Source organism: Lynx canadensis, chromosome A2 (genome assembly GCF_007474595.2).
Source record: "Lynx canadensis isolate LIC74 chromosome A2, mLynCan4.pri.v2, whole genome shotgun sequence".
Classification (NCBI taxonomy): domain Eukaryota; kingdom Metazoa; phylum Chordata; class Mammalia; order Carnivora; family Felidae; genus Lynx; species Lynx canadensis.
This window is the reverse complement of record NC_044304.2, coordinates 123,408,606-123,435,090: the sequence shown is the minus strand read 5'-3', so window position 1 is coordinate 123,435,090 and position 26,485 is coordinate 123,408,606. Positions and strand designations below refer to the sequence as shown.

The following is a 26,485-nucleotide window of genomic DNA, read 5'->3' as shown; positions in this document are numbered from 1 at the left end:
AAATGTTTAATTCTCTTGGTGAAAATATAGTTAGTGGCATATATCTGCTGTTGCTTTCATATCTTCTGTTGTTTTCAGTAATGGGTTAGTTATTAAGTCAAACATGGGCTGACTACTACACATCTGCCAGTTAAGGCAGATGTAAGAGCAGAATTTAGTTGTTAGGAAATGAACATACTAGTTGAAGTATTTGTAAGGGAGCTACAGAAGTGATGTTCCAAAACAGCAACAGTTTCTAAAACTCAGCGGGAAAGCAATAGCGTTGTAAGTACTGTTGATCATCATATCTCTGACATCTAGTGTCTGACACAAAGTAGATACAGGTAAATATTTGTTAAGCAAATTAAATGATTAACAAATGAAGAAAAGGAATATAGGAATAAATGCCTATTTTTCTCATCTATTGAAAAATCACTATAAAATGAATATTTAGGTAACCTTTATTCTGTTGACACCTTTAACGTCCAATTAAGTTGAAGAATCTCAGTATGTAGGTTAGTTGCATTGCAGGTTATCCTATTCTATTTAAATATGGCTTTAAAAAAATTTTTTTAACATTTATTTATTATTGAAAGACACAGAGAGACATAGCATGTGCATGGGAGGGGCAGAGAGAGGGGGGAGACACAGAATCTGAAGCAGGCTCCAGGCTCTGAGCTGTCAGCACAGAGCCTAACGCGGGGCTCAAACTCACAAACCACAAGATCATGACCTAAGCGGAAGTCGGATGCCTTACCGACTGAGCCACCCAGGCGCCCCTAAATATGGATTTTAAAAATTAAGCATATTGTAGGATCTTTCATTAGTGGAAAAAAGTGTTAATGTTAGCATTTCTCTTTCCTGTGCACTTCTGCATTTATCTTTCAGTCTTAGGAAAACATTTTAGCCTTTTCTGATTTTCTAATTTTGGTCATTATGTAGAGAGAGCAGAGGACCTGAGAAACTTAACTGGTCACATGCTCTTGGAGCAGAGATGTAAGGTCTAGGGAATTTTTTATGACCATATCTGAGATACACATGAAATATGCTACTATTGATGGTAACATACCCAGAATAATAGCATATGAAGTAAATAAAGGTTACTGGATACAACCCAGTATGGAACCTTGATTTGAGGTTCTCTTACTATCTTTTCATACTGTGGAGCTATTAACTGCCCCATAACCACAACACCCACCCCCACCCCCACCCCCCCGCCACACACACACCCTGCATCTTCTTATACATGTGCTGTAAGAGCACTGTGCTTGTGTGTTTTACTCTGGTCAGTTTCATTCTCCCTGTGATAGGGTAGAAAAAAGAAATAATAATTAATGTTACACTGTTGAGCAACACTAAATCCTTAGTAAACCGCTTAGTAGCAACCTAAGCCCAGGTGGTCTAATATTTTTTTTAAGTAGGCTCCACACCCAACATAGGTCTTGAACTCTCGACACCAAGATCAAGAGTCTCCTGCTGGTGGTCTCATACCTTTTAGTAGTTGTCTTAACTTGAAATAAATACTTTGTAAAATTTAGGCCAAGAACAATGAAATTATTTAGGATTTAGCACAATAAAGGCACAAAGATATTGAAGCACCTTTTCAAGTTAAATATATTTTAAAAATATTTTAGTTACCTATACAAAGGTACACTTGAGGACAATAATACTAGCTTATCTTCAGGTCATAGAATTCCAATGTTTATTTTCTTCTTTATATTTTTCTGTTATTTCTGTGGTAACCATGCACAACTTTTATAATTAGAAGGATTACACTTTCTGACAAACATAATTTCGTTTTAATCTTCCAGATGGAAACTGTTGATGTGCTTCAAAAAATTTTGTGTGTATAAATGGTAATTTGATATGATGGTTTGCTTTTTTTTTTTTTTTTAATAGTGCCTCACCGTTTTTATATCTTAATATAAGCTTCTGCTTGGTATCAAAAGAACCTGGGAAAAGGGGAATTAAAAGTAGTTAATTAACTTCTTTTAATTTTTTAGATGCCAGAATTCCAGAGAAGTTCAGTTCGAATCAAGAACCCGGCAAGAGTAGAAGAAATTATCTGCGGTCTTATTAAGGGGGGAGCTGCCAAACTTCAGGTGAATAATTATCAAGAAGTCTTTACTATTAAACCTTTATTTTTAATGTTCAGGCACACGCGTTCATCTCGTTTTGCTAAAATCTGGGTAATACTAAGTACTAAGCTAATTAATGCTGTGCAAAAGTATTAAGCCATTTTTAAAAAATATTTATTTATTTTGGGGGAGAGCCCAAGCAGGAGGGGGGCAGAGAGACGGAGACAGAGGATCTGAAGCAGGCTCTGTGCTGACAGCTCAGAGCCTAGAGCCCCCTTTGGATTCTGTGTCCCCCTCTCTCTCTGCCCCTTCCCTTCTCACACTCCATCTCACTCTCTCTCCCTCTCTCTCAAAACTAAATAAATATTAAAAAATATTTTTTTAAAAAATAATGTGTATTTATTTTGAGAAGAGGGAGAGAGAGAGTGTCAAGCAGGCTCATCGCTATTAGTGCAGAGCCCCATGCACGGCTCTATCTCACGAACTGTGAGATCATGACCTGAGCCGGTATCAAAAGTCAGATGTTTAACCGACTAAGCCACCCAGGCACTTCAGTTTCAAACCATTGTAAGAATAATACTCAAGGGGCGGCTGGGTGGCTCAGGTCGGTAAGCATCTGACTTCGGCTCAGGTCATGATCTCGTGGTCTGTGAGTTCGAGCCCCGCGTCGGGCTCTGTGCTGACAGCTCAGAGCCTGGAGTCTGTTTCAGATTCTGTGTCTCCCTCTCTCTCTGACCCTCCCCCGTTCATGCTCTGTCTCTCCCTGTCTCAAAAATAAATAAACATTAAAAAAATTAAAAAAAAAAAGAATAATACTCAAATTTCAAATCAAGTTCAAATTAAGATGTAACTTTATTAGTGAATAACTGATTTTTTTAATTCTTTGAAAAAACTTATTAATGCTTATTTTTGAGAGAGAGAGAGAGAGAGAGAGAGAGAGAGAGAATGTGAGTGGGGAAGGGGCAGAGAAAGAGGGAGACACAGAATCAGAAGCAGGCTCCAGGCTCTGAGCTGTCAGCACAGAGCCCGACACAGGACTCGAACCCACGAACCGTGAGATCATGACCTGAGCCAAAGTCGGATGCTCCACTGACTGAGACACCCAGGGGCCCCTCATTCTCTCTCTCTTTTTTTGAAATGTTTGTTTGTTTGTTTATTTATTTATTTATTTATTTATTTATTTATTTATTTTGAGATGGAGGGAGAGAAGGGGTGTGCAGAGAAGACGCAGAGAGAGAGGGAGAGAGAGAATCCCAAGCAGTCTCCATGCTGTCAGCACAGAGCCGGGGCTTGATCTCACAAACTGTGATATCATGACCTGAGCCAAAATCAAGAGTTGGATGCTCAGCCAACAGCCACCCAGGTGCTCCCCCCAAAATTTTTCCCTTTTTAAAACACTTCTGAAAAAGTATTTAACCCAGTCACCTAAGTTTCAAGAGCTGGTAAACTATCTCCATGTATCAGTATCATTCATTCATTGGTATGCTTTAACTACATAGCAAGTTAAATAAAAAATGTGATAGTATCAATAACTAAGAACTTTATATCATTTATTTATTTATTTACTTATTTTGCACAGATAGTATATGCTTTTTATTATGGTAAAACACATTATATGAAATCTGTTCTCTCAATAAACGTTTAAGTGTTCAGTACAGTATTGTTAACTCTATGTATATTGTTGTACAGCAGATCTCTCAAATCTCCTCATCCTGCATGACTAAAACTCAATCCCCACAGGACAACAATTCCTCATTTCTTTCCCTTCCCACACTCCTCCCCCGCCAGCCATTGACAGCCACCATTCTATTTTCCACTTCTATGAGTTTTACTAATTTAAATACCTCACATAAGTGGAATCATGCAGTATTTGTCCTTCTGTAAGTGGCTTATTTCACTTAGCATAATGTCCCCTCAAGGTTCATCCATGTTGTATAGTATGACAGGATGTCCTTCTTTTTAGTTGAGAGCCTCATATAATTTAATTGCTTCCACTGCATTTTTGTACATTGACTAAGTAGTTTGAAATTTTGCAACATTTTATCTCTATCAAGAACAGTAGCCCAATCACCTGTAACTGAAGATTCCCCTACCAATTAATCAGATTTTATTTGGTGACAATGCTAGAGCACTGAAGGTATCACTCTGTGGTTAAGATAGCTCCCAGGACTTAACTGCACGGCAATACCTTCAGTGCCCTGGCATTGCCACCAGATAAAACCTGGTTAATCAGTACAGGGATCTGAGTTTGCAGGTGATGGGGCTGCTATTCTTGATCAAGAGCTGCAGTAGAAAGCAGAATGCAGCGAATAACCAATAGTGGATGTTAGGGACTGAGCACAGTCCCATGCCTCTAAGTGCAGTACATGTCTAGCCTTGGTGGCTGTATTTTCCATAATGCCTTTCCCCCCTTTTTTTTACAGATAATAACAGACTTTGATATGACACTGAGTAGATTTTCCTACGAAGGCAAAAGATGCCCAACATGTCATTGTAAGTGTGGCGTTCATAAACAAATTTCATGAAAGTGATTCCGTTTTCAGATCCACTCTTATCTGTATTATCTATGAGATTGACTGCAGTTTGCTCTTCTTTTTGGACATTGAAAATAAGAGGACCTGCCTTTTTCTTCTTATATTTCGAGGGTTTGTTTTCCCCCATGTTATACAAATGGGTATTATCAGGTATGGTTTTGGTTATAAAAGGAATGAAGACTTCTGAAATTTTTCTCCAAATGTTGTCTGTTCATTATTTAATCAAGAAATATTTAAATGGACTTTAAACTTTGGATTAACCTAATATTTCTTAGAAATAGCATTTTTATCAACTACTGTTTTCTAAGAATGTCACTGAATTTTTGCAGTGTTGATTTATAAATTAAGTAAAAGAGTGACTAAATAAATATCAAGTTATGTGTATTCCAAACTTGGCAGTCAGTGTTAAAAATAATCCTCTTCAACCTGACAAGCAGTGATACAAGTCCTCTCATTTACTGGCGCTGCATGTGTAGTTTGAGAAATTGTTTTGATAATTTATATTAAAACCACTAGAAATCATACCCTTTGGCCCACCGATTCTTGGAAAATTTTTAATGAAGTCCTTCTAAATGTAGGAAAAAAGCTTTAGATCCAAGGTTTGGATTTTAAAGCCATTGGATCCTCTAGCAATGTCACAGTTTGGATTTTAAAGCCATCAGATTCTCTAGCAATGTCACTTGTACCATAGCACTAAGACCAGAAGTTGTAATGACCATGCTAGTGGACTTGGCATTTAAACTTAAAAGTAGTGAGTTATTTAAAGTAGTGGTAGCATCAATCAGAATATTTCTTTTAATGCTAGTTTGCTTTCACTCTTCAGATGTCATTGACAACAGTAAGCTGGTTACAGATGAATGTCGGAAAAAGGTAAACACTAACAGTAATCCAGAGTTACTCACAGACTTCATTAGCCTTTTTGCCTGAGAATTTCTTCAGGTTCATTCACACAAACAATGGATATAAAGTGCTTATCACCATACCTGGCACATAGTAAACAATGAATAAATATTAGTTTTATTGTGTGGATTATACATACTTAACATTATTTTAAAGAAAAAATTAACTTTTTAACAAAGACAATAAAATTAACATGAGAAACTTTTAGTTGATTATCAAAATATTCTGATGTCCTTACATTAAGTGTACATTAAAACAAAAGTACTTTGATTTTGTGTAGATATTGCTCCTTTATTTATTTTTTTAAGTTTATTTATTTTGAGAGAGAGAAAGAGAGAGAAGGGGAAAGACAGAGAGAGAGAGAGAGAGAGAGAGAGAGAGAATCCCAAGCAGACTCCTCACTGTTAGCACAGAGCCCGATGTGGGGCTTGATCCCACAAAATGTGAAATCATGTCCTGAGCCAAAATAAAGAGTCAGATGCTTAACCAACTGAGCCACCCAGGCACCCCAGTTTTGCTCCTTTAAATTAATCAGGAAATTGCCTCAGTCCTCTGCTTTCCTTGAGTATGTGTCTATCTGTGTCTGTGTTAACAAAATAGGACTGCAGGTGTGAATCAAATTTAATACTTTGATATGAGAACAGAAGCTTTTTTGTAGTAATAATTTGATTATTAGTCGATTTCACTGAATTGCTGACCTGAAAGTACTTAAAAAAAGAAAGGTAGTTTTTTGCAGGTACATTTTGTTACATGTATACCAAGGTCAACAAAGATCTCCTCAGTTGATATATATATTAGCTAAGTGCTCGTGATCTAATCTTTAACAGCCATTTATGGCAAACATTTGTTGACATTGTTTTGCTTTCTATAAAACTATGCAATTTAATGACAACTCTGTCATCTTCATAATTAAGTTATTCATTTATTTCTAGTTAATGCAACTAAAGGAAAAATATTATGCTATTGAAATTGATCCTGTTCTTACCATGGAAGAGAAGTACCCCTATATGGTAGAATGGTAAGTATGTATCGGGTAAGGGGAGGGTTAAAAATATAATAACATAACACTGCAGTTACAACTAATGGCTTATTTTTTTCCCTATGCTGTATATAAATAGATTCATAAATTATCTAAGGAGTTATAGCAGTGAATAAATACAACAAAATGAACCTAATTTTCTAATCACTCAGTGTAGAATTTGCTTTGTTCTGTTTGTTTGTTTGTTTGTTTTTTAATGGACAAAATGTGGGCTGCATGTGTAAAGAAAAAGAATTGGGATTTAAATTGACTCTGAACTCATTTGGAGCCAGCAGGTGACATAGTTGGTAAGAAATGGGCCTCTTGATGTTGGCTGTGTTCGTGGAAATGGAGCCTTCCAAGCTGACCACACAGAAAGCATTGTGTTGAGTCCTGAGAGAATGCTGTTAAGAGAAATGTTGACAGACTTCGAGTGTGTCAGATGGGTCCACTAAGAAAATCACAGGAACTGGAGCCATCCCATTTGGGAAAGATTTCACTGAAGAGAGAAAGCTGTGATTTGAGAAGCAACAACTGTGGTTTTTGAATCTTAAGAGGACAGGAGTGATGTTCTTTATCTTCATTATCCTATGACCTAAACTGAATGCCTTGTACACTTAATCAATGTTTATGGTACAAAATGTTGAAAAGTTGGACCTCTGTGGAAGCAGAACTGGAAGCAGACTTAGAAGGTTTAAGAAGACCAATTTCAGCCTGATGAAAGAAAGGACTACCTAGTAATTAGAATTTTCTAGCAATGATACAAGCTTCCCTGGAAGAATGAGCTCACCAACGTGATGGGAGCTGATCCAGAGTGGGGGGTCCCTTAGGAATATTGCACGATGATACTGGGTATCAGGTGGAGAGGTTCTAAAGGCCTGTTATGGAGATGCTTTGATTATAGGTACTTTGATATAATTTTAAATCATGTGTTTATCAAACTTGTCAAAACAAGGGTTTTCTCTCTTGTGTGCTAGAGAGCATCTTTAGTACTGAGGTGTTTCACAACAATTTAGACTACAAACAGGTGAAACAAATGGCTTTGCACTAATTCTCATAATCGGAGAATGCCTCTCAGTTGGATTTAGTTCTTTGAAGACTAAGGAAAGGTGTACACGTAGTAGCCTTTCATTGTCTCATTAACACATTTAAACTAAAACTTTGGGGTGAACTGGGAAATACAATAAGAAGATGGTCTATTGATTTGAGAACCATAGGGTATATGCTCATTAGTGATGAATTTAAATTTCTAAAATTTAAGTCCAAAATATGATGAATGAAATACTGCATTATCTGTCACTGAAAAATGCCTTTTAATAAAGATGATGGTTTTGATTTGCTTGAATCAATATTCTTTTTCTTTGGTCATGAACTCCAGGTATACTAAAGCACATGGCTTGCTTATTGAACAGGCTTTACCAAAAGCTAAACTTAAAGAAATCGTGGCAGAATCTGATGTTATGCTCAAGTAAGTTTCTAGAGTGTTTTTTGCTGTTAACTGTCTACAGACTTACATATGTACTCAAGTGTATATTTATATTAAAATAATCTATAACTATATTACTTATAAAAATGTAGCCAAAATATGCCACCTATCACAAAATAATGATAAGATGAGGAATTTAGAATGATATATTAGATCTTGGTGTAGGAAGTAAGAGCCTTATGAGATTTAAGTTCTAATCTGCATTTCCTTTCTCTACATTAAAAATTTCAAGACTTGGGGTGCCTGGCTGGCTCAGTGGGAAGAATGTGCGACTCCTGATCTTGGGGTTGTGAGTTCAAGCCCCCTGTTGGGTGTAGAGATTACTTAAATAAAAAATACTTCAAAAATATTTTTTAAGACTAACTTAGAAATTTATGAAACCAGGACCATTGTAGAGTTTTTTAGCAAAATTCTTTTGAAAGACATAAAATATAAAAGGAACATTTATAACTCAAGTTGAAAAGAAGTTTTTTGCTTATACCCTGTTTATAAAGTTACATGAATCTACTTTCTGAATTCTCAAATTTCCTTGAAAACTATCTCTAGGAAAGGTGAATATGATTTAGCAAATGATAAAAATATTTGTATTACATGAATGATAAGATAGAAACATTTTTAAGCTTCTTTTCAATACTGTTTACCACCTCTAAAAATTTTCGACTTACTAGGTAAATATGATGATGTCGTGGGGGTTTTTTTGTTTCGTTTTTTAATGACCTACATTTTAAGGTGACCTACTTTTTTTTGTCAGTTATTTATTTTGAGAGAGAGGGTGTGCACACAGTCAAGTGGGGAGGGGGCAGAGAGAGAGAGAGACAGATAGAATCCCAAGCAGGCTCTGCGCTGTCAGCATGGATCCCTTGCAAAGCTCCATCCCTTAAACTGTGAGATCATGACCTGAGCTGAAAATAAGAGTCAGGTGCTCAGGATGTTCAACCGACTAACTGAGCCACCCAGGCATGCCTCTAAGGTGATCTACCTCTAAGGAGGAAGGTATTAAATGTCAGAAAGAGTGTGAAGACAGCTAGTAAGCATTTCATTCCTTTGTAGGCAGCTTAACATATAGCCCACGAAGAGTAAGGGAAGAAACTTAGATTAATAAGTTAAAAACATTACCTACAGCCACGCCTTAAGCAGGAGAGATGCCAGTTGTAAAGAGAATACATTCAGTTCCTGCCCCTCCGCTTTCCTGAGAGGAAATAGTTGAGCAGGATGGCAAGCGGGAAGTGTTTCAGCCCATTTCTCAATGGGTTTTCCAGGGTGTGCTTTTTTCCAGTTGTGGTTAATTATTTGCTGTTAAATGGTATACATTGTGAACTGTAGGCTTATGTCCATATTTAATGAGTCTAAAATCATCTAATTTGTATCATTAGAATTTATTAAAAGCAAGGCAAAGAGTGAACTATTTGGAAAAACTTGTACTAAAATTGTCATATACATCAGTAACCCTGCTCTGAGGCAGGATTCTGGAAAGGGAATATAAATGGGCCATGGAATTAGGTAGAAATGTTTTGCTTTTTTCATTTCTAGGTGAAAGGATATATATCTATATCTTGCTTTTTAACAATCAATTCCTACCTCCATCTTGCAGGGAAGGGTATGAGAATTTCTTTGATAAGCTCCAACAATACGGTATCCCTGTGTTCATATTTTCGGCTGGTATCGGTGATATACTAGAGGAGGTGATCCATCAAGCTGGCGTTTATCACCCAAACATCACAGTAGTGTCCAACTTCATGGATTTTGATGACAATGTAAGAACATTTTTCATAATTACTTTTTAAATCTGAATATATCATTCTAAATAATTCTTCATAATTATTTTCTTCATAAGTAATTTTTCTTCATAATTACTTTTAAAATCTGAATATATTTTAATCATGTAAATGCAGTTGGTTTTTATTATTTAAAGTATATTACTTTATATATATATATATATAAAACATATATAATATATAACGTATATTAAATTAGGTCAGGTCAATAGGCCTACTCTGGGGCTCATCTCCCAGTGTTCTATCTGTATCCATGTTTTAAAAATAATATGCCTTTCTTAAACTTTTGTTTCCCAACCTATAGACTAATATTAAAATTAGGAAAAGTTCTTTTAATGTAACTCAGTGCAGCAACTCTGAAGACTTAATACCCATAGGTGGAAAAAAAGTAAATTAGAACTGACTTTATTTGAATAAATTTTTCAATTCAAGACAATATTGAATTGAATTCAATTCAAGACAATTATGAAGTACATAAAATGGGACCTCTGGTTAGGAAACAAATGAAAAGTTAGAATTGGATGTTCAGCTCACTGTGTTTAACATTTAAAGTACTCTCTAGAAAGTCATTAACTTCTCAGAGCCCTTCTTACCTATCATGAATGTGAAAATAGAACAAACAGAATTTGCAGTTTGGAACCTACTGTTTCAAAGGATTTATGTTTTTATAGGGGGTGCTCAAAGGATTTAAAGGCGAACTAATTCATGTATTTAACAAACATGATGGTGCCTTGAAGAACACAGAATATTTCAATCGGCTAAAAGATAATAGCAATATAATTCTGCTGGGAGATTCCCAAGGAGATATAAGAATGGCAGATGGAGTAGCCAATGTTGAACACATCCTGAAAATTGGATATCTAAATGATAGAGTAAGTATACAGGTCTGTCATTTAATTTTCTTATAAGAAAAAATAAGGATGGAACTTAATAGGCAGTTGTTACTAAAGGTACATGCAAAAGGAGTTAGACACAGTTTGATTGCTCTTTATCCTTTTACTTTGGTGTGATTAAGGGAATTGGGATGTACATCTGTATGCCATCGGTATTAGGGTGGCTTCTCTGGCCTCTCCTACCGGAAACCTTAGCACCCCCAAGTCATGAAAGTCAAAAATGTCCCCAGCATTGCCATAGAGTTGCTTGGGCAGTCTCCCCAGTTGAGAGCCACTGGACTAGAGAGAAGTGACTTTGGGAGTAAAGCCACCCTGTGGCTATGTTCAAAAGTCTTATGAAAGTAAATTTGATCTACTTCATTTTAGCCCAAAAGATCGAATGTAATAATGAGATCCACACTGAAACAATTTACTTCTCCTCCCTGTATATCCTTTTAATTTTTCTGTTGTTGTTGATTAGGTGGATGAGCTTTTAGAAAAGTACATGGACTCTTACGATATTGTTCTAGTAAAAGACGAATCACTGGACGTAGCCAACTCTATCTTACAGAAGATTCTATAAACAAGCATTCTTCAAGAAGACCTCTGTGCTGTGGGTGCAATTGATGCAGGAACTGCTCACCTGTTCATCTTGCTGAAAGACTTCTATTTATAATACATTCTTGCTCTTGAAGTTTTTTCTCTACATTACTGAGGTATTTTCAGACATATTGAATCCATCAACTGGAAACTCCTTTTTTCCTCACCTCTCTCAACACACTCCTCAACTATATTTTTTTTAACAGTTAAAAAAAAAAAAAACAAAAAACCTTAAAGGTAAAATTTGAAAAATAACTCCATGAATTAATTTCCAGAGTGAATTTTGTAGTTTAATGTTATCATGAGGTTTTTGAGGAAACTTTTTACTCTGGGAAAAAAGTCTGTATAAGTTTAAAAAGAAGTTTTATGAAATGGTGAAATAATGTGCATGATTTTAAGTGTTGCTGTTTTTGTCATGTGGGTGAATTATGCTGATGATATCACCATCTCCTGAAATTGTATTATGTTTGGTTATTTTGTTCTTGAAAGTCAGTATTTATCAGAAAATAATGGCACTTGGTGTTTGAAAAACCATTGGTATCCACATATCACTAATCATTACAAAATGTTCTATATTGATGCACTGATAATACACATGAAGTGAAAAACCTTTTAAATTGTACTGTCAAGACCATTGTTGTTCATTCAACAAATATTTATTAAGCTCTTGCAGTGTTTTTCGTGTGTGTGTGTGTGTGTGTGTGTGTGAGAGAGAGAGAGAGAGAGAGGAATCCTATGTCATTGTCATAGTAGCTATTTAGATTGAATATTTTTAAATTTACGTATTATAAGTTTAAGGATGAAAAGATAGTTGCAGAGAAAATTTAATCAGCCCTTCAGAAAATACCAGGGACTGGGAAAATTGTTTTCCCTCATTGAAAATATCAGTAAAAGAGGGTACTTTGTTGGAGGTCTAATAGTTTCAGAAATAGCCACAGGCAGGGAACAAAGTGGAGCTGGCTCTCATGGTAACTGAAACCGAGTACTGCTGAGTTAAACCGACATTTGTCTTTGCACTCTGACTTCCTGTTCCAAATTTCTGCTGCCCCATAAATGGTTCATACAAAGTTTAGATTTGCCATTGTGATAAATCTGACCCTGGCTCTAACCGTTTCACTCCAGAGTCTCCGAGCCACTAATTCCATAAAGCATCTGAGCTCTGATACACACAGAGCGTATTCCAGCTGGTTCCGGACACTCAGTGTGGTCGGCAATCTCTAGTCCCATTTGATGTGGCAGGTAGGTGAGGTCTTACAATGAAAACCTTTTCCCTGGGGCTGCCCATCCTTACCCTCCACCACTACTCCTTTTTATAATAAACAATGAAACAAAGTTTATAATGGCCAGAAGTAGACTATTCTCTGTTGAAGTATTTCCAAAATCAAACTCAAAACCAAGCTTCCTTTTTTTTTTTAATGTTCATTTATTTTTGAGAGAGAGGGAGGGAGAGTGCAAGTGGGGGAGGGGCAGAGAGCAAGGAAGACAGAGGATCCGAAGTGGATTCCGCACTGACGGCAGTGAGCCTGATGCAGGGCTCAAACTCATGAACCATGAGATCATGACCTGAGCGGAAACCAAGAGTCGGACACTTAACTGACTGAGCCACCCAGGTGCCCCTCGAAACCGAGATTCTAAAAGAAAGAGAGAGAAAGAAAGAGAGGGAGGGAGGGAGGCACCCCTTGAAACCAAGATTCAGAAAGAGAAAGGAAGGAAGGAAGAAGAGAGGGAGAGAGGAAGAAGAAACCAAGCTTCTTGCTTTAAAGCAGATTAGCGTCACATGAGAGTATCAGAATTACCTGGAGGAGTTTTTCATACAGAAAAAAAGTTGGGCATTTCTGATCTAATGAGAACTTTTTATCCCATATTGCAGTTAGAGCTTGCCATATAGACTGTTTTCCAAGGAGTTTATAATATGCTTCTACAAATAAGCATAAGTCATGGTATAAATGTAAAGAATACTGAAGGTATGACCTCCATTCTAGTCTTGGTTCAGCCCTTTACTAAGACTATAGAAGTCAGGCACCTCCCCATCTAACAAAGGCCTTGAGGGCATGCAGTCTTTGTAGCCCCTTATAGCCACTATCAGGATAACTTGAATATCAAGCCAAGGCCCCTGCCTTTTCCACTGCATCCCTGGGACCCTATCACCTCTCACTGCCCCCTGTTCTACTGGTATTTGAAATAATTTGTTTTCAAGTTCCATTTTCAGAGCAGTTTAACGTAGCCAATATAGAGTCAGACTGTTGTGATTTGGATCTTCCTTCTACCACTTAGCAGCTGTGTGACCAGAACAGATTATTTAACCTGTGCCCCAGTTTGCTCATCTGTAAAGTGAAGGTAATGATACGTCCTCCAGATACATCCCTGTGAGAATGAGATGTACTCATCTACATCTACGTATGCATTTAAATTTTGTATTTCCATTTAGAATGGCTTAGCGCAAGTATTCAGTATTGCTGGCTATTTGTCCGCAAAAGTGTGAGCACAGTCTGGGTGAACTGAAGAAACAAAGTTATTTTGTAGCCCTAGTGAACACCGGCAGTGTGGTAACTACCACATTTTCTTAAGAGTCTAAGCATTAGCTGTTAAGAGTTTTGTTTTTTGTTTTTTATTTTGAATTTTACTTTAGGAGGTAAAGCAGTTTTGAGTGCCGAGGTGAACAATTTTGATGAAACCGAAAAACAAAAACTGTCAGAGATACTACTTTGTTCCAGAGTGATTTCACAGGAACTCTGCTTTCCATGATATGTTTGATAAGACCAGAGTTAATTAGGTAGATTATTGAACACTTTTTTTAACCAGACTTCAGGTTCAAGGCATACACCATGGAGAATCAGGAAATAAAAGAGGGGTGCCTGGGTGGCTCAGTCAATTGGTTAAGCATCTGACTTCGGCTCAGGTTATGATCTCATGGTTCATGAGTTCAAGCCCCATGTCGGGCTCTGTACTAACAGCTCACAGCCTAAAGCCTGCTTTGATTCTCTGTCTCCCTCTCTCTCTGCCCCTGCCCCACTTGCACTCTCTCACGTTCTCTCAAAAATAAATAAATAAATATTTTTTAAAAAGGAAGAAAAAATTTCATGGGATCTTGAATAATTTGGAGACTTATCCAAGGTTACCTCAAGATTCACCAGTCCTGCTGTGTTTTATACTTATTTTTGTATTTCAGTACAAGTTTAATAGGTAAGATAAAGTGTGGCTGAGGTGTAAAGGGTACAGGCCTTCAAATCAAACCTGGATCTGAGTCTTAGATTCTAACTACAACATTTCGTAAGTTTGTACCTTTTCAAGGCCTTAGTTTCCTCATCTCTAAAATGGGGTATTAATTTGAGGTGAAGATTGATTCAATGAAGAGTCACTCATCCCACCAAAGATTGAAGTCCTTACTGTGGGCTAGGTTCTAGAGAAACAATTAACACACCAGACATGCTCCTGCCCTCGTGTAGCCGAAGTCAGATGCTTAACCGACTGAGACACCCAGGTGCCCCTCAAACACTATTTTAATAAGCATGAAAGTGTGATATCTGCAACTAGCAATAAGTAACTGGGAGCAGTATTCTTAGTTTATAAACAGACACCAGATCCCCAAGAAAGCCAAGGGAAAAAGACTTCAAAGAAAGCAACCTTGTTCCTAGAAACCTAAGATATATAAGCACTTACGTGTAATTGCACTCAGGCCCACTCTGTTGCCAAAATGAAATGTTTTTTTCTGTCTTTTAAGTAATAATTTTGAAAGGTATTATAAATTCCTAAGTAATGAGAGATCAAAACTCACCAGGTTTCAACAAAATAATGCAGATTGCTTACGCTCGCAAGATAGCTTAAGTGGTGTTTCAAGCACACAGGTCACATGCATACTCAGATGTCATGTTCTCTGAGATACTCTAATCTCCCACCGGGCATCAATGACCTACTTCATCTTTAGGGCCCAAAGTCCAAAATCTGCATGAGTCATAAGTTAGGTGATCCCAATCTACAGCCGATCCAAACTGCCTCAAGCAGCAACACAGAAAATGAGTATAAGATGTGATTGAGAAAAATGCTTTGTGGCATCCCTACCTTGTATTTGGCTCCCTAATGAGTACTCACAGTCTTGCCAACAGAGCTATAACCCTTAATCATAACGCAGATAGAAACAGGGTTGCAGCAGCATCATGAGGTGAGGCCATCTGAGCAGCTGGTTGAGCCAGAGATTAAAGCCTCTGTCATGGTCACAGATAATTGAATGCCTTCCTTAGCAGCAGGAAGAATCAAAGTGCCCCAGTAGCGCTCAACAACAAGCCAAAGGTTTAGAAAGATAAGTACTACACAGCATCATTTATATGTGGTATTAAAAAAAATAAGTTGAAGTTATAGAAATAGAGTAAAAAAAATGGTTACCAGGGGCAGGGGGATGGGAGAAACAGAGTTTGGTTAAACAGTACAAACTTCCAGCTATAAGATAATTAAGATCTAAGGATTTAATGTATAACATGGCAACCATAGTTGGTAACCCTGTATTGTATAGTTTTAAAATGCTAAGAGTAGAACTTAAATGTTCTCTCTCTCTCTCTCTCTCTCTCACACACACACACACGTGAAGTGATAGATGGAGAAATCCTTTCACAATGTAAACATGTACATATATCAAATCATCACATATGCATTAAGTATCTTAAAATTTTATTTGTTCATTACACCTCAGGAAAGAAAAAAAAAAAAACACAACAGGTGGCAGGCTGGAGAACCAAGAAGAGCCAATATTTCCGTCTGAGTCTGAAGGCCAAAAAAGACCAAGGTTCCAGTTCAGCAGTCAAGCAGGCAGTTTAAAAACAAAAACAAGGGCGCCTGGGTGGCGCAGTCGGTTAAGCGTCCGACTTCAGCCAGGTCACGATCTCGCGGTCCGGGAGTTCGAGCCCCGCGTCAGGCTCTGGGCTGATGGCTCAGAGCCTGGAGCCTGTTTCCGATTCTGTGTCTCCCTCTCTCTCTGCCCCTCCCCTGTTCATGCTCTGTCTCTCTCTGTCCCAAAAATAAATAAAAAACGTTGAAAAAAAAATTTAAAAAAAAAAAAGAAAAAAAACAAAAACAAGCGGGGCGCCTGGGTGGCGCAGTCGGTTAAGCGTCCGACCTCAGCCAGGTCACGATCTCGCGGTCCGTGAGTTTGAGCCCCGCGTCAGGCTCTGGGCTGATGGCTCGGAGCCTGGAGCCTGTTTCCGATTCTGTGTCTCCCTCTCTCTCTGCCCCTCCCCCGTTCATGCTCTGTCTCTCTCTGTCCCAAAAAAAAAATAAATAAACGTTGAAAAAAATTAAAAAATTAAAAAAAAAAAAAACAAAAACAAGCTACCCAGCTCTCGGGTGGCTCAGTCAGTGGAGCACAAGTCTCTTGATCTCGAGGTCATGAGTTCAAGCTCTATGTTGGGTATAGAGATTACTTTTAAAAAAATTGGTTGAGGGGTGTCTGGGTGGCTCAGTTGATTAAGGGTCTTGATTTTGGCTCTGGTCATGATCTTTTGGTTCGTGAGATCAAGCCCCAAGTCGGGCTCTGTGCTGACAGCATAGAGCCTGGCTGGGATTCTCTCCCTCTCTCTCTGCCCTCCCACACTAGTGCTATCTCTCTTCTTTCTCTCTCTCTCTCAAAATAAATTTTAAAAAGTTAAAAAAAAAATTAAATGTTCCCTCTATTCTTGAAGCTCTAAGGCCCACAGTGTTTAATTTCCCCAGAGAAGCATATCTTTTATTCAGCAAACCTGTCCACCACCAAAGAAAACAACCAGTGAAGAAATTCAGACAGGACCAACTAAAAACCTGGGACAGAATAAGCACAAGGTTTTTATCTTCATGAAGATGTGTAAGGATAATGAGGTGTTACAGATCAAGTACATTCCAAAGGGCAATTCCATTTAGCAAAATTATTAACCTATCTCGTGCACTTAAGGAATTCTGTTAAACAAAAAATCTTGAGTGACTATGTGCCAGGTAGGAGACGGTTAAGGAATGTTAGTTACCATGACAGCAACAGCCAGGAAGGCCATGGGCAGGCATCTCCTTTGCCTTCCAAAAGCATACAGAGTCCCTGAAATTGCTCCTGCAAAGAGTAAACTGTAACATTTGCTTTTTAAAAAAAACGTATTTTTCTCTATACATGTGCCAGTTATCCTCTGTTTGCTCCCACTCCAATGCCTACAGCCCTTCACCTTACTCTGCACCCCAAAAAGCTGACTCTGAGAATACCAGCCACTAAGCTCCTCTTCCTTTAGCTTCAGATTGGGTTCAGCGAATGGGAACGAGTTACAGGACAGAGAATGGGGTGTCTCTGCCCTCCTCTGCTGCAGCGCCAGCCACACTTCTGGGCGTGGCTGTGTCTCCCCTTTAACCTTTCAGCCCCAGGGGGGTAGAAGAGCCCCCTACTGCTGCTGGCCAACATCTATCATGGTACCTTGACATCCTAACTAGGTCTCTAGGCCCTGTCCACACATCTGTAAAGTCCTTTACATAGCTTCTCTTTGGAAGGCCCGTATGTGTGTGTGTTTACTGCCAGGACCTGACTGACACACCCCCATACACTATCCGTCACACTCCTCCACCTTCAATGAGATGCAGCCCACCTTGAGGCGATTCTCAATGGATAATCAAGACGTATTCTCATAGGATCCTCTCAGCCTTCAAATAAAACTCCACAACACTTGATATTATCATTCAATTTTTTTATATATGAAAAGTTCAGTTTTCCAACATTTATTCCATTGAAGGAGTGCACAGCATTTTCATGAACTATCTCAGGGCTACATCAGTACAAAACAGTTTAAATTAGTAAAAATAAAGCAGTTTAAAAAGGAAAATTACTGATTACTTCAGGGTGGACGCCACCACCACTTGGGAACAGAGGACATAAGGCAGCAAGGTTGTTGGTTACTGCGTAACATGGGGGCAGGTAACAGTGTCCTTGTTTTTCTACACAGAGAGAGGCCCATGGGCTTTAGGGCACCTCCCTCTCCAGGACACAAATGAGCAGAAATATGTCACCTTGTGTATGCTCATCTGTTGAGATGATACTTCCTATCTTGGTCACATACTCTGGAGCATGGGTTAGCCACAAGCCCTATACAAATCTATCTGATCAAAAGATTCAGGGAGGATAGAGCAATGGGAATAAGAAAGGGTGAAGCAGATAATCTTATGTGGCAAACATAGAATCAAATTCTCATAGTCCAAGATGCCTCTTGTTTGGTCCACTGATTTTCTTCTTAACTTCCAAGTCACCCAGCCAATTGGAAGACCACAACAGGTAGAGCATGATTAACTATCAAAGCACACATGTGCAAGTAGGTGTGTGTGCATGTGCATGCATGTGTGTGTGTGTGTGTGTGTGTGTGTAGCAGGAAAGTGGAAGCTGGGCATTACCAGAGCCTGTACGGGCCACTGACAAAAGGGCCCCATCCTGGGGCTTTTGAGGAAATACTGCTGGGGCAGGCCGTTTGTCTTTTCTGCTCATCTGGAGAACACTTTTAAAACACCAGCAAGTTAAAAAAAATTTTTTTAATGCTCTTTATGTAGACCTCCTGGACGCTTTTTCTTCTGTTCCCTCCAAAATGGTTATGACTTCTGTATGACACTATTTTCCTTTAATAACAAAACTACACAGAAGGCTCACAAAACAATGGTTGACAGTGCAGCCTCTTCAATATTCTACACAGCCCCTGCTAAGGCACCTGACACTGATTTTCATATCACTGGCATTTGGCCTAAAATTCTCACCATGTGTATCGACCCATCCCTGACATATGCCCCACATACTATGTGACCATCTACTACTTGTGGACGATTCACCTTCTGAGAGACCCGCGGGCCTTCGCTTCACTTTCAGCCATGACTGGGGGCTTGGTATCACGCAGGTGGCCCAAGGCAGGTTTAGAGTTCATCATGTTTAGCCTCCTGGTCTTTGAGTTTGAATTCCTCTGCCGTGACCTTCCCATCTCCATTCCGGTCCTGGTTGGTGAACATATTCTTCACAATCATCTCAGCATCAAAACCAGGAGCGAGTTTCCCTTTGCCAGATGCCACCTGGGCATGAATGTATTCTGAGAACTGGAAAGAGAGGGGACAGGACAGACCATGAGATACAGCAGCCGAGCCAGGGTCTGAACAGAGCGTCCCGAGGGCAATGGGGCTGGAATTTGAGTCTAAGCTTGCAAAACAGACACAATTTTGTGAGCTACGCAACCTGCCTGGTGTTTCTCCCTCCAGATGCAGGTGTATAACCGTAATGACTAATAACTCCAGAAGTTCCTAGGCTCCACGAAGCAGTGAATGGAGCTATCCCTTCTCCCTAAATCAACACTTAGCTCTCCACCACAGGCTGATGCCCTAACCATCTTTGCCTCTGAGAACACTGCTGCCTCCCTCCCTCCCTTCTTTCCTTCATACAATGAAAACATAACCTTGCCCTTGTAATTCTAGCATATATCCTAGTGGGAAAGACACACAATTAGAAAAGAACATAAAAAATTAAGTAAGTCACATATTAAGTTCAAAAGTGCAATGCTCCAGAAAACAAAGGAGTAGAGTCAAGTAAGGAGGATCAAGAGTACAGGTCGGGGAGTGGGTTGAGGTCTCAATCCAGTGGTCAGAGTAAAACCCTAATGAAAAAGAGAGACCTGTGCAAAGGCTTGAAGGAAGGGAGGGAATGAGCCAAACAGTTATCCAGGGAAGTGTCTTCTGGGTGGAGGGACAGCTGGTGCAAAGGCCCAGCGTGTGCAATGCCTGGTAGAGAGGAGCAGCTGAAGAGGAAGTTACAGCGAGCAGGTCGTGGAGAACCTTCTTGGGGTCTTTGCAGGACACTGTAAGGACTCTGGAAACAGAGGGGCTTCTGCAGGGTTCTGAGACAAGCCATAATCCAATTGAAGTTTCAGAAGGATCACTCCGGCTGCCGTGAGGGGCAAGGCTGAAAAGCACAAAGACCTTCGTAGAGGTCCAAGCAAGACCAAGCAGACAGTGGCCCAAGATGCTACCAACTGGAGGTGGTGAGATGTAGATAAATTTTCAGGATAGAGCTAGGATGATTTCCTGGTGGGTTTACTATAGCCTATGTGAGAAAGAGAGGAGTCAAAGATTACTGAGTGCTCTCACCTGGCAACTGGAAGGACGGAGTTGCCATCAGAGGAGATGAGGAAGGCTTTGGGTGAGGCAAGTTCAGGAGAGGGAGGTAGCAGCAGCATTCAAAAAATGAAGATGTCAGGTGGGCAATTAGATGTCTGAGTAGGAGGTAGAGAGAGAAGACCAGACCAGTCATGGCATGCGGATGACAAAGCCACTGGACTGGTTGAGATCACCAAGGGAGTGACATGAGATGGAGGAGAGAACAAGCTCAAAACTCAGGCTGGGGACACTCCAGCATGAAGAGAGGGAGAAGATTCCTGAGAAGGAGCCACTAGTGAGGTAGAAGGAACACCAAGAAAGTGTGGTCTGGAAGCGAGGGAAAGAAGGTGTCCTGCAAAGCAGTCAGCTGTGTCCAAGAGTGAGGACAGTGAGCAGTGACCACTGGCGGCAGCCACATAAAAGGCACTGGTCACCTTAGCAAGACCAGGCTCAGTGACACAGAAGGACAAATGTCTGACAGGAGTGGATTTAAAAGTTTTGACATTTTCGCTGTAAAGGGAGCAAAGAAACAAAATAAATGAGAAGATGCACCAAGAAAAGGGAAAATAATAGCATGTTTTTATGCTAATGTGAGCAATCCAGTAGCCAGGGAAATGTGGCTGATGTAAGAGAGAAAGGGGAGAAGGCTGGAGCCGTGTCCTTGAATAAGCAGATGTGGAACAGGCAGATACTGGAACTGAGGAGGGTGTGACAGGACAGCCGACTCTATTCTCCAGCTCCATGAAGGGGTGTCTGCTACAGAAGAATCCACCCAGGACCTAGATGATCAAGATGGAGATATGTACCATGGCTCAAACCACTAGGTAGCTCTGTGATCTCAGGCAAATCATTTATCTCATCTGCGTACAGCTGCTGCTTCTGAAAAACGGGGATGATGATTACATGGCTGCCACAAGGGCCAAGCAAGAGAATGTATATGAAAAACATTCAACATAATGCAGGCATACAGTGAGCACCCAGGAACTGAGAACCGAATCTAGATCTGTCAGCCCTGGGATCAAGCCCTGTACCTCTCAGGGCCTCAGTTTCTCCAGAGAGGAACTGTGAGCTTCAATTTAGAGAGTGTGTACAAAAGTGCATCCTCCTCACTCTGAGAAGGCTTCACATCTGGAATGGATCCCTGCCCCAATAAGGCTCCCCCCAGTTCATTTAGTCCCACTCTCTTTTGAAGGTCGGTTACCTCTTCGAGGAGGACTTCTCCATCACCATCCTTGTCGATTTCTTCAAACAGGTTGGGTGACACCTCGCCATTCCATATGAACATGTACCCCTCAGGCAGACCCGCCACGAGCTCCAGCAGCTCAATGTCAAACACCAAGACGGCACTGCCGGGTACTTCTCCATCTGTCTCACCAATAAGGGAGGAAACAGGGTTAGCACCACCAGGCAGCAGGCATGCCCATCTCAACCTCCCTCCCCCACCCAAGGTTCCAGCTGCCTCACAGGTGGCAAGCATTTCCTGCTCAACACCAGGGGCACCTGAGTATCTCAGTCAGTTAAGCATCCAACTCTTGATTTCAGCTCAGGTCATGATTTCAGGGTAGTAGAATCGAGCTGCTTGGGATTCTCTGTCTCCTTCTCTGTCTGCCCCTCCCCTGCTCGTGCTCTAAATAAATAAACAAACAAACTAACTAAAAAAAAAACAAAAAATTCAAATAATCCAGTGAAGAAATGGGCAAAAGACATGAATAGACACTCTCCAAAGAAGACATCCTGATGGCTAACAGACTATAATATAAACAGATGTTCAACATCATTTATCATCAGGGAAATACAAATTAAATCACAATGAGATACCACCTCACACCTGTCGGAATGGCTAACATGAACAACTCAGGCAACAACAGGTGTTGGCAAGGATGCAGAGAAAGAGGATCTCTTTTGCATTGTTAGTGGGAATGCAAGCTGGTGCGGCCACTCTGGAAAACAGTATGGATGTTCCTCAAAAAACTAAAAATAGAACTACCCCACGACCCAGCAATTGCACTACTAGGTATTTATCCAAGGGATACAGGTGTGCTGTTTCGAAGGGGCACATGCAACCCCATGTTTATAGCAGCGCTATTGACAATGGCCAAAGTATGGAAAGAGCCCAAGTGTCCATCGATGGATGAATGGATAAAGAAGATGTGGTATATATATATGCAATGGAGTATTACTCGACAATCAAAAAGAATGAAATCTTGCCATTTGCAACTACGTTGATGGAACTAGAGGGTATTCTGGTAAGTGAAATTAGTCAGTTAGAGAAAGACGAGTATCGTATGACTTCACTCATATGAGGAACTTAAGATACAAAACAAATGAACATAAGGGAAGGGAAGCAAAAATAATATAAGAACAGGGCGAGGGACAAAACATAAGAAACTCTTAAATATAGAGAACAGGGGCGCCTAGGTGGCTCAGTCGGTTAAGCGGCCGACTTCCGCCCAGGTCATGATCTCGCGGTCCGTGAGTTCGAGCCCCCGTGTCGGGCTCTGTGCTGACAGCTCAGAACCTGGAGCCTGTTTCGGATTCTGTGTCTCCCTCTCTCTGACCCTCCCCCGTTCATGCTTTGTCTCTCTCTGTCTCAAAAATAAATAAACGCTAAAAAAAACCAAAAACCAAAAAAAACAAAAAACAAAAAAAATAAATATAGAGAACAAACAGAGGGTTGCTGGAGGGTTTGTGGGGGGGGGGATGGGCTAAATGGGTAAGTGGCATTAAAGAAGACACTTGTTGAGATGAGCACCGGGTGTTATACATAGAGGACGAATCACTGGAATCTACTCCTGAAATCATTATTGCACTACGTGCTAACTAACTTAGATGTAAATTAAAAAATAAATTAAAAACAAAAAAGTTCAAAACCAGCAAGTGGTTTTTTCCAAACTGTAGGTACTTACCATTAGTAAGTCATGAAATCTATTTACAGCATGGTGACCACCAATTTTTTAAATTCAGGAATAAAATAGATCAGGGTACACTGTCCATAGAAAGGATAGGTATGGTTTCATAAAACTTGAGTTTAAATTTTATATACAGAACTAATTGTGTATGAGTATATGTATAAATTGCATGTTTATGTGTAACACAGATGGGGAGATAAAAAGTATTTCTTAACTGTATGTCTCGGTGAAAAAAGTTTGAAAAGCACTAGAAGAGACCACAATGGTAGAATTTTTGAATAAATCCTACAGCAGAACCTTAAGAATAAAACAGTATGCCTTAAAATCCTGACCTAAGATATGACTGTAAACACAAATTTGAGAACAGTATATATAGTATGGGTAGTATGGGCTCAAATGTAAGTATACGAATATATACATGCATGTATATATATCTTTTTTAAAATTATTATGTTATAATTATTTATAATATATATCACAAGGTCTTATAGGGTATCCATTTTTTGAAGTGTTTCTTCTTGGACTGGAGGAAGTAGCAGGCACTTTATTGTTTTTTTGTTTCTTTTTTAGTAAGTTCTACGCCCAACATGGGGCCTGAACTCATGACCCCAAGATCTAGAGTTGCATGCTCCACCAACTGAGCCAGCCAGGTGCCAGATTTTTTTTTAATGTTTATTTACTTTTGAGACAGAGAGAGAGCCTACACAACCAGAGGAGGGGCAGAAAGAGGGGACAGAGGATCTGAAGTGGGTTCTGCTGATAGCAGTGAGCCCAATCCAGGGTTTGAACTGACAAACCGTGAGGTCACAACCTGAGCCGAAGTCGGACACTCAGGCGCCCCTGATTCTTTGGGTTTTAAATGGAAGAAGCATATTGGGGCTCTAAATATGGTACCCCAAAAGCACAACACTCAGATTGTGAACGTGCCCCAAAACCCTTTAATGCTGGTGCTTACTCACCCACGCCAGCCTCCCCATAGCCCAGGTGGGGTGGGATGATCACTGTCCGTTTCTCTCCAACACACATCTCTCGGAGACCCATATCCATTCCCAACACAACTTGTCCAGATCCCAAAACAATATTATACGTTTTGCCTAAATTCCACCTGAAAATGAAACAGAAGAGTCCCTCGTTAGGTCATCAACCCATCGATATTTGAAAGCGTTTTCATGAAAAGGACCATCTCTTCTGCCACAGACACAGAACCCCTATCTAATCAGGAAGAAACATCAGACAAGAGCAAACTGAGAACGATTCTGCAAAAAACGAACCTGTAATCTTCAAAAGTGTCAAGGTGAAAATCAAGGAAAGGCTGAGGAACCAGTCCAGAGTATTGGAGAATATGGAGTGGGATCATTTTGCTATAAAAGACCTTCTGGGAACAAGTGGCAAAACTTAGGTGGGGTCTGGGGATTAAAACATGATAACGTATCAGTGTTAACTTTCTGGTTATAAAGTATGCGTTGAATTATGTAGGAGAATGTCGACATTTGTAGGAAATGGGTGATGGGACATCATGGTGGCAACCTATCCCCAGTGATTCGGGGAAAAAAGAAGTCCTTCCTTCGTACTGCTCTTACAACTTTTCTCTATATTTTAATAAATATCCTAGTAAGGAGTTTTCATGAGAATTTGAAAAATGCATAACCCTGTGTTTTGGATTTATGTGTTTTGGATTTATCAAGACCTGACTCTGAATCTTGCTTCTGCCACTTGATTGGATGCTGAAAAATAAAACCTCTCAATTTCCTCATCTATAAACTGGCGATAATAATAGCTATCTCACAGGGATATTCTCAACAGTAAATAACTCATGATGCTGGCACGGAGGAGAACAAGTATAAAGAGCTCAAAAAATGGATGGCCTTGAGTATGCGAAGTGCTTGTGTCTGCAATAGTTTTTGACTCTAAAAAAATGACCGAAAGTTTAACTTGAGCCACAGTTAAAGCATCCTTGATGTCCACGGTCCCTGAGACATCCACGTACAAGAGAGTTGCCTCTATCACCTCCCTCACTACCGAAAATAAATCTAGTTCCAGAAAGTATGGCACTACCGCTTTCTTCTTCAATGTCAAGGAAGAAAAACCTCCCCAGTATCTTAGGGCTCCCTTGATGCCCATTTCCGGATGGTGGCAACATGGAGGGGACAGCCCCCTCGGGTCACATCCCCTTCTCAGGCTTCCCAGCTTCCCCTGGGTGCAGGGCTACTTTCTCTTCTCAAGCTGGTTCCCAGGGCCAGGCTGGCTCTCTGGCACTAAACCAAAACAGGGTTTGCCTTTGTCCTACCTGGGACGAAACCAAAACAAAGCCAGCTCTGGCACCAGATGCCTTGGCCCAAGGCCTGTGGGAGGGAGCAGGACATCCTCTGTCCTGCCCCACACACAATTCCTCCTTTGTCAGCAGCACAGAGGCACCTTCACCCTGCCTTTCTCCGGGGACCGCTGGCACCTCCCATGGGAATACTCTGTTTCAAAGTCTTCCCAAATATTCAAAAACCTCATTTAGCTATCAAATAACAAATGTTTATTCTTCCTCTCTGAGGCCAGTTTAAACACACATGAAGAAAATCCTCCAAGCAAACATTTTGCTTTCACGTGTCATCTCTGAAAGCCCCACTAATTGCTTTTCCTCAGATCAACCGCTTGTGTAGTTGTTTGTTTGTTTCCTGCCAGTTTTCCTCTGACATTCTTCTCATTCTTTCTGTGCATTCCTGGCTTCCCATCCACTGCAAGCTTCCTGCTTCCCACTTGTAGGCTGCCCTCTCTGGCTCTCCGCCCACGTTTCCCTCCATCCTCTCCACAGCCAGTTTCTCTCCGTGCTGATGAAAAAGCGCCCGCAGCAGCACCTGCCTCCTTGTCTACAAGGCCCGTGGAAGGCTCGGGGTGGGACCAGGTCTTCCCTTCCTCTCCCACACACATCCCACCCTACGTCCCATTTTCCCATTACTCTGAAGCTTACGCCCAGAACAGACCATCGGGGATGCCGGATGTTGCTCTTCATTGTAGATTTACACGTACCACAAACGACTCTCAAGGTATAGAATGGAGTCTGATAAAAGGAAGGAGCCTCACATGGCTACCGGATGCTCTGTAGGAATGTTGTGAATCCACCAAACACATTAGAAGGCAGGAAGGCTGATTCTCCCCACCCTACATGAGAAGCATATCCTGAACCCACTGAGAAGGAATTCCTTTGTTCGTTTTCCACCCCCACTTCCCC

General features: G+C 40.2%; 3 protein-coding genes across 8 annotated transcripts in view; 2 read left to right on the top strand and 1 right to left on the bottom strand.

Annotated features, from left to right (window-relative positions):
- NT5C3A (5'-nucleotidase, cytosolic IIIA) overlaps positions 1-11,908 on the top strand; it is a 52,237-nt gene extending 40,329 nt beyond the window's left edge. For 5 of the 6 annotated variants that reach the window (XM_030308200.1, XM_030308204.1, XM_030308202.1 and 2 more), the window contains 8 exons: positions 1,983-2,081; positions 4,481-4,550; positions 5,415-5,461; positions 6,424-6,509; positions 7,888-7,977; positions 9,587-9,749; positions 10,442-10,642; positions 11,124-11,908. In XM_030308200.1, coding sequence (XP_030164060.1) covers positions 1,983-2,081; positions 4,481-4,550; positions 5,415-5,461; positions 6,424-6,509; positions 7,888-7,977; positions 9,587-9,749; positions 10,442-10,642; positions 11,124-11,225 — 858 coding nt within the window. In that variant the 3' untranslated portion in view covers positions 11,226-11,908. The remainder of the gene's footprint in view (positions 1-1,982; positions 2,082-4,480; positions 4,551-5,414; positions 5,462-6,423; positions 6,510-7,887; positions 7,978-9,586; positions 9,750-10,441; positions 10,643-11,123) is intronic. The other variant, XM_030308205.1, reaches the window with a different exon arrangement.
- RP9 (RP9 pre-mRNA splicing factor) overlaps positions 1-26,485 on the top strand; it is a 179,034-nt gene that overhangs the window by 102,817 nt on the left and 49,732 nt on the right. The window lies entirely within an intron of this gene.
- FKBP9 (FKBP prolyl isomerase 9) overlaps positions 17,909-26,485 on the bottom strand; it is a 42,113-nt gene continuing 33,536 nt past the window's right edge. Inside the window, exons 8-10 of the mRNA XM_030308199.1 lie at positions 24,225-24,370; positions 21,558-21,721; positions 17,909-19,306 (exon numbers count right to left, since the gene is read on the bottom strand). Of these exons, the coding sequence (XP_030164059.1) occupies positions 19,130-19,306; positions 21,558-21,721; positions 24,225-24,370 (487 nt within the window). The 3' untranslated portion in view covers positions 17,909-19,129. The remainder of the gene's footprint in view (positions 19,307-21,557; positions 21,722-24,224; positions 24,371-26,485) is intronic.